Consider the following 8,733-nt stretch of genomic DNA (forward strand, 5'->3'; position numbering starts at 1 on the left):
TGAACATAAATGCAGGCGTTTCCTTTAGAGAAAAATCCCACTGAATTAAGCAAGGATGAAATCAAAGGGGTTATAGAGAAAATACTGTAAGGACCTGTAAAAATTAATAGAACATTTTGCCATTAATTATATAATTTAATTGCTAATCATGCTTATCCTACTCAACTATGCATGTGAATTAGTAACTGCTATTAACTGTTGAAGTTATTTTTATATGTGGATTTTTGTTCCTCATCTCTATTGTACCCATAATGAGACCTGCACCGGGATATATGGACTTGAGGAGTCCACATCCAGAGACAGTGATGCACTTCAAGGCAAAATCCTTAATTGTACTTTCTTATCACCCTTTTGATATTGTTCCAGTTTTAGAGCTGAGTCTCAGAAAAAGTCCTCATCTCTAATTTAATTATTCTGGTCATTTTATCTCCCATATAAGGCTTTTCTCAGGAATCTGTGACATTACCTCTTTGTCATAGTTGATAGATGACCTGAACATGTCAAACTAATTTAACTGATAAATCTTAATGTAAATGTAGCTAAGGATAGTCACACACCTGAAGGAATAAAAGTGTCACTGGGATGTGGTATGTATGTTAAATTTAAATGAGAAGTCCTTACAACAATTAAAGAATCCCATATCAATCTGAAAGATGCTGCTTTCTTTTAGAACACTGTTGTTATGAAATTGGATACCCAGTTTGAAACTGTATTGAGTACCTGTGGACATTTTTCAGATTCTGGATTTTGAATAGATTTTTGCACGATGGTTTTTCACTTGTAGTAGGAAACACAGTTTCCAAATCACCCCCTGATCGTTTGGGAGTCCCAAAAACTTCATACTGAAGGAGAAATTTTGGATGCTTCTTTTTTGAAGATACTTTGTAATTTTTAGGGGACATATGTACTTCTGCCATCTCTGGATTCTTTGCTCTAGGAAAAGAAAGAAACAAACAGAATGGTGTAATTTCCTCTGAAATTAGTTTTCTTTGCTTTCTATAAAGGTATAAATAAGATGAAGGAATCACATGGGCATAGTGAGAAACAAATACTTGTTTCCTCAGTAGTACCAAACAGTCAAGCTGGAGTTACCATTTGTCATGACCTGTACATGTAGGTGCCACCGGGTTGGAAAGGACTCTACCCAAAAAAACTCCATTCTGCTTACTGCTTTTCAATATTACAGAATGTATTTAAAACAAAACAAAATAAAACAACTACAACAGAAAACCACCCCACATTCACCACATTTCTGAGCTACAAAACCATTACAGGTCAGAATTTCCCCCTGAAAGGCTGAGCTGCAATGTTTGCCCTTTGGACTCCAAGGGCTCCATCAGCTTCTGAAATGTTTCCTCAGCCGCTGGGAAGTCGGTGGCTTCTCCATTTTAAAACGCCCTTCCAAACCTGACCTCCAAAAATGGATACTGTGTGTTTTCACTTAAATGCTTGTCTTTCCTCCTACCAAATCAGAAACAGGACATTTATTTCTTCTGTGGTCATCCCAAATTGCTGACTTTTGTACCCACTGAGTGTTCTTCCACATACAATTGACAGCTGGATGTCACAAAGCCTCGAAGTTTGATCATTCAAATAAACTTCTTGGTTATGATTTTATTAATAGTTACCCCATATATATACATCAAGTAAAAAAAAAAAAAAAAAAAAAAAAGAAAACTTGATAGCATTGTGTTGTAAAACTAGAGATAATCCATGACTGTTAGTGGTTTCAGAAAGGGATGGTGTTGCAATTGTTTTTTCCACCTTGGTAAATGCATTTATTAAGGTTTGATAGGTACTGCTGGGCTATGTATCAGATTACAAACTTCAGGTTTCATTACCCTCAGTGGAACCACTGCCTTTAACTCAATACTTATGCCATTAGCTACTAAATGCCATTAATTTTTTTCATGTATCTGCTGATGAAGAAGTCAGTCTTCCTCAAAAAAACTAGACATTTAAAATCCTTCAAATTTTTCCCCTCAACAAGTAGTGCTCTAAACCCTGGTCACTGATGGCTTCTGTTTCAGTAGACCTCTGAAGTCTGGGGATTTTTACTGAATTCCCAGGTTACTATGCCAAGATATAAGCTGGTATATCTCTTACTGCTCACAGGAGGCAGCCATCTAGACATAGCGGAGGTCAGACAGTTGTTTTAACTACATGCCATACACAAGGCCTCCTGAGATTTGCAGTTCACCAGGCAGCTACAGGAGGAAGAGTGGAGAGAGGATATGATGAAGGATACCAGCTCTGGGATGTGGCTGGATTCAACACCGTACCCCACCACTCTGACTGGGTCCTTGTGCCTTCTGAAATGCAGAGGACATGAGAGTGGCTAAAGGACTCTTGTTAATTATAGGAGAAAATTTAATTATAGGAGAAAAAATTACTAGGCAGGTAATATTGCTAATTTGTTGATGCACAGTATTCAATGCTTGGTCCTAAAACCACTTTGTCATACTTTTAAACCTATAGTTAACACATAAAAAAAGGTTATGTGGAAGTCTGGAAATCTATTGTTTAGGTTACACATAGGAAAACTAGAAACAAAAATAAGCACTTTCTCATATGAAAGTTGAATGATTTTTAAAGATAAACAATAATGAATCAGTGGTTTTGCTAGAAAGAGGTCATCAGATTATCTTATTTTGTCAGTTGATACTTTATTTTAGGACAAATTTTTCCTTCTGCTAAATTCTGAGTTGATTAATGTGATATTTTATGTAAGAATGTGCTCACCTTTCCTGCAGTTGAGAAAACAGTATGGGGAGAAATACAAAATAGCAAAGAGGTAAAGAAACCTACTTTCTGCTATTGTTAGTAGATTGCAAGTTTAAAGTGGAACATACCTCCCGTTCTGGCGTGCTTGGAGCTGCAAGTCAGCCTATTGCTGACACTACCTATTGCTCTAGACCTTGTCAATGCTTCCCCATTTTAGAAAGACATTTATCTGACCAAATAATTTTTTTTTTCTGTTGGATAGTCTTGGGAGGATCCATCTCCTTTCTTCAAGTCTGTACAGGATGTAGTATAATCAGGAAAGGCAGAGAGAGAGGATAGGAGGAATGTTAATAGGGAAAGGAAAATAGGTGTAGACAGAATAGAAGTCCCCATGTTTCAGACTGTGATTTTGCTGATTCAGTGTTGACAGCCAGTTGGTCTCAGCATTTTTCTTGGTATCTGGTGATTAGGGTTCAGTGATGGCGAAAAAAAAAATCGGTTCAGTTAAGGCAGCCTTTTGCTAAGGACTCACAAGGCAGAATTTAGTCCACTTTTTAAGGCTCAGTGTCCTTCTCTTTAAGAGCTCTAGAAAGAAGTGCTGGTGGGTGTATTGTAGTATTCTATTTTCATCCACTATTTAGTCCAAAATCCAGCTCCAGTAGTCACTTCCATCCATAATCTGTTTATAAATGTGGAACCTTCTTTGGTCCCCAAGTTCCATTAAGTGTCTGTGAACTGGATTAATCTGTCTTCTTTTTGCTTGGAGACTTGATTTTACAAGTTATTACATTTTAATCTAATTCCTGTGCTGGAATTCAGTGTCAGCATAGGTTTGTAGGGCTCTGGTTAATACCAGAGAGTACCTCCAAAACTGGGCAGCTGGATTTGGGGTGGTGGTGCCCAAATTGTTCATACAGCTCATTCATACAGTCCTTTCCTCCAAAAACCCTCTGAAACAGGCCAAGGGTGGGCTGCACAGCAGGTTACTAGCCTTTGAGGATCAAATGCAGCCTGCTGGCTTTTAGGTGTGCTCTTGCATGTCATGATTATTCAAAACAAATTTTTGGAAGGCGTGTGAGAATCTGGCTATATGGCCAGGAATTGAAATAAAAGCTATGGGAGACTGGCAACACTTGGGTGATTTTCTTGTGTCCTCATTACAGCTTTGGAGACCTTCTGATAAAGTTGCAGAAGAACCCACATTAAATTGACTTAATGACATAAACTCAATTCAGCTGCTGTCCATTTCCTTCCCTATCACACTCCTGGTTTTGAACACAATTTCAGGGGAAAAAAAAAATCAGATGCTGCAAAATACACATGTATGCTATATTGGCCTCACCTAAATAACATGTTTGTATCTCTTTCTGAAAATGTTGCTGTGCATTGTGAAAAATAAAAATTGCTTTCTTGGCTTTTCCACTTCCCATTTAATTTCTCTTAAGTAATCCTGGCAATCTTAATCTTCTCAAAACACAATACAAATTATTTTCTGCAGAGTAATTTTCATGGAAATTATCATGTTCCATTTTTAAATTAAAAAGTGGGAGCTTGCCAGTATCTCTTGGTTGAGTTTCTGTAACTGAAATATTCAAGAAAACATACAAGATATCTTATTGTCCTGACATTTTGTATAATGCAACAATGAAAACTCTTCAGTTGTTATTCAGCTATTCCAATGATATAGAAATGTGTGAAGTAACCCAAACAGCTGTAAAGGAAAACAAGGTCTTCGAGGTTATAAAAACTGAAATGCCTTTATTTATTATTTTAAAATAGATGAATTTGTATTGAAATTTAAAGATTCTCTATTTCACAATCAGAAAAAGGAACTGTTGAAATAATGTCAAGATCCAGTACCAAAACAACTGAAGCTAGCAAATGTGAAATAAAGCCAACACTCTAGTCTTTTTTCACATAGTATTAAAAACAAAGAGAAAGCTGAAGCACAGCGTGGAACACGGAGAAGCAACAGTCAAAATATGGTAAAAAAAAAAAAAAAAGTGAGGTAATATTCAAGAAAAAAATGAGCAATAAGTAAACAATTGCAAAATCAATTTGATCTTTTGGCAAATGTGTTCACTGAGTTTCTTGGAAAAAAATTCAGAGGCGTTGTAAGCTTTAGATTTGTAACTTTAAGTGGGAAAGCTGACGATTCCCAGTAACTCTGGGTGCCCTAAAAAGAAGGAAGAAAAGCCTACGCTGAATACTTCATTGTGTATGGGATCATTAAAAAGTAGAGATAGAGTCAGTGAAGCAGAAAAGAAGCCATGAGAGATGAAGCTAATTCCAATTTTATATGTTAAAATACCTTTCACTGAAGGTAAAAAGAAAAGGCTTGATGCTGCCCTGTGATACACAATACTCTCAAATATGCATTTTGTAAATGTGGGTACTCCACTGGAAATTTTCTTACTGCATGATAAGTTGTGCAATGATAGGAGATCAAGCATGAATGTTAATACTGGAGCAAAATCTTCTGAAATGCATATATATTCATGTGTATCTCATACAAAACATCACACTCTCGATTTCCTTGTGTGGTTGGTAGATGTCTATGTCCTGGTCCAGTCCTGGACAATATGCTTTCATAAAGCCCTTGCAGCAGCCCAAATCAAATTTTCAGTCATGATTACTTAGCATGATTATTCAATATGTGTGAGTTCACCTCAGTCACTGGACAAAGAATCCATGTTCCTTTCATATGGCTTATCTACAGTTCAACTTTCTGACATGGACAGGACTTGGTTGGATGTGACAGGCTGTGGTCAATGGGTTTGATCATCATCCACGCAAACTTGCACATGTGCTGCTTGTTGCAGTCCTTTTGCCAGTATATCACATTCCTACGGTTTAGATTTGCTCCAGCACACGCGTCATACCACCAGCCTCCCCCAGGAATGCCATTGTGTTCCAATTTAGCACAATTCTGAAAGTAATTGTCATTGTCTCTGTCCTTGGTGGTGAACTTCTGGTTGTCATGGAGATAAGCTTCTGTGTCCAGGGTCAGAGCATCAGTGGCGTTGCCTTTGTATAGACCAACCCTGATTCGGTATTGAGATTCTTCATCTTCAATAAGGAACGGTTCATACTGTCCCCATTTGATTTCAGCATTTAGGTTCACAAGTTTAACTCCAAGTATATATTGCACGGAACTGCTAGTTAACTGATGCATATATTCATTTCCTAACCAGTGGTTGTCAAGAACAGAGCCAAATCCATATTTGTAATCTCGCCAAGTCCTATCAAAGTCAACAGTACTATTGGCTGTAATATGCTGGATTACCGTCCAGCCACCATCCTGCATGTTACAAGAGACAACAATTGGGTCCTCCTTTGGTTGGATGATGTAAAGACCATCTCTGGAATTTCCTTTGGAGCGCTGAAAAATCTCAAAACAATCCCTTGGATAGTCTGAGGGAAAAAAAAAAAAAAAAAAATTTTTTTGTTAAAATAGTAGATTTTAAATATTGAACTCTGTTCTTTAGACTGAGTGAACAATTGCCTTCTGACTGGAAGCTGATTTTGACTTCATCCCAGCTGGTGGGCACCTACTCAGCTAAAGGCAGAAAATTTCAGGGCAGAACATACAGGAAACGTTCAAAAATTCAAAAAAGGGTTTGTTATCCTGTCATACAACAGAAGCGTGATTTGCATTTATGACAGAAATATGGTTGAAAAGCCAAAAGTTATGTGCAGACCATTCCTTTTCCTCCTGTCTTCTTCCAGTTTCAGTACTCAGGAAATTTGCAATTGCCTGTGCCATGTGTTGGACCATTGTGTTTAATTACTAGAGCTAGCCTTATCCTCAGCAAATAAATCTAATTTCTCTTTAGCCAGTTTATACTTCAGGCATCTGTAACATCCTTGCATGACATTTCGATAAGTATGCCATGTGTTCATTGATAAAAGCACATTTTTTGCTAATACAAAACTTATAAACATTTGAGGATTTCCTTAGGAACAGTTCTTGCCACTCAAACTCCAGGCTAAATCTTACGACTGATTTCCAGGTAGAACTACAATGTTGTGCAGTGGGTAAATTATGTTAGGATAAATATGTTCTTTTATTACTTGGTGTAAGATAAATCTTCTGTTTCTTAATTGTCTTAGTAGCTTTTCTGCACTTCTTCACTGCAAATTAATCTCCTAGAATGTAGGTAAAATTGCACACAGTATTGCAGATGGCCTTATATAGTGCCACTGATTCTTCCCAAGTCGTACTCAAAATATCTCTGTTGATATATTCTAGGATTGCATTTGTATTGCATAGTTTCCTTTAATCTAGAGTTTGGTCTTTGGATCTTTGTAACCGGTAAGGTTACCCTGCAGTAAAACCTAGAATTTTGTACCTCATTTTTCATCCCAATGGTATTACTGAAGAATTTTTCTTTTCTCTGTGTAATATTCTGACTCTTTGTATTGGCATTTCTTTACTTCATGCTATCATTAAATATTATCAGCATATTTCTGGTTTTGCGTTGGTATACTTAATAAGAACACTGAAAAGATCACTTATAAGCAAATACTTCCAGTCTCTCATTGACTTTAAGGTTTACTTTTGTACCCACATCATTGTAATTTTCTTTTCAATCTGTACTGAAAGTATAATGTAACTCTACCTTCTCTGATTTTATATCATATGAAATGTTGTATCATAGGTTTTGTACAAGTCCTGATGGATTAAGCCTGTTAAATAGTATTATTCATAGTATCAGGACACTCAGGACATATTTACAGGAGTATATAGGCTTTCCAAGGTCTTACTTTTATGCCTTTCATTGCCTAATAGAATCTACAGCCATGAAGAGAATACTTCAAATCTCAATACTATCTGCATGACATTTTTAAATACCTTGAAAGAGCAGAACTGTGTACATGATTCTGTATCCCAGTTGTTAGAACAGTCACCTGGTAGACATAACCTGACTCCAAACCCAATCCCATGATTTTATAGAATGATTATTTAAGTGATTTATATAGAATCATAGAATGTCCTGAGTTGGAAGGGACCTACAAGGATCATCGAGTTCAACTCCTGTCCCTACAGGAGCTGGACATGGTGATGTCCAAGCAAGCAGTATATATGGTGACACTTGTATTTGCCCTTCTCAGTGCATATTAGTCATGAAAAATAGAAGAACTGCTGCAGACAAATAATGAGCAAATAATTTAGGCTGATTGTTATAGGATTCACTTGAATCAAGTGCCATGAGTCAGAGGAGGAAAACTAATCAATCCCACTACTCCTTTTGTTTACATTTTATGTGGGATCTACTCTGGTAAATGTATTACAACACCTACCAAGCTGGATCTTGGAGGCTAGATGGGCAGAGAGCTGCTTCAGTTATAAGTACTAATGGAATTTAGGTGCTGATGTGTCAGATGTAATCTAGATTTGATTGTCCTAAGTCTTCAAATGCCACAAAATATTTTTTTTACAAAAAACCTGTCAATTTCTCTTGGATTAGATGGCAGCTGAGCAAGGTTTTTAAGGATTCTGGACTTTGGGGCAGGATGTGTTCATATTGCAAAGTACTTTTGCAGGGCTAGCTTTCAAATATGTTGGCTGAAAATGTTACAGCAAAGCAATAAAGCAAAACACAGCATGCATCCAAATCACTCACTCTCCTCATGAGTACCTTTTTCGTCAGCGTTACCCAGTCTCTCATAGCCTCTTTGGGGGAGAAGGTGGGCGTTAGCCAAGACCATTGCCTCTCTGGTGCTCACCGACACAGTGCAGTGGAAGAGCAAGAGCAGAATAAATCCTGCTGACCTCCTCAACAGCATCTTCTGTCCCAGTCGGTCCTCCTGCAGCAACACAGACTGGAACTGAAAAGGGAAAGATTGATGACTTATAGCATGGAAGTCCTGAAGGAGGAAGGTGTCGAAATACCTAGCTTCAACACAGTGAGCCTCTGCAGAAACTGGCCTCTCCCATCTTTCAAGGACCTCTCCTTCTCCTGATGTCTCACACCCTATTTCTGACCAGTCATTCCTCTGACTGTG

At 37.5% G+C, this 8,733-nt stretch overlaps 1 protein-coding gene across 1 annotated transcript; it reads right to left on the reverse strand.

Moving 5' to 3' along the window:
* Positions 1–5,335: 5,335 nt before the first annotated feature.
* Positions 5,336–8,514, reverse strand: LOC308041268 (fibrinogen-like protein 1-like protein; the record flags this gene model as incomplete). The annotated part of the gene is made up of 2 exons (XM_080345839.1): positions 5,336–6,138; positions 8,367–8,514. 2 exons carry the CDS (start codon positions 8,512–8,514, stop codon positions 5,438–5,440), a joined length of 849 nt encoding a protein of 282 aa, XP_080201965.1. The 3' UTR covers positions 5,336–5,437.
* Between the last annotated feature and the right edge of the window lie 219 nt (positions 8,515–8,733).

This window comes from Nesoenas mayeri (genome assembly GCF_963082525.1).
Source record: "Nesoenas mayeri genome assembly, chromosome: 5".
NCBI classification, from domain to species: domain Eukaryota; kingdom Metazoa; phylum Chordata; class Aves; order Columbiformes; family Columbidae; genus Nesoenas; species Nesoenas mayeri.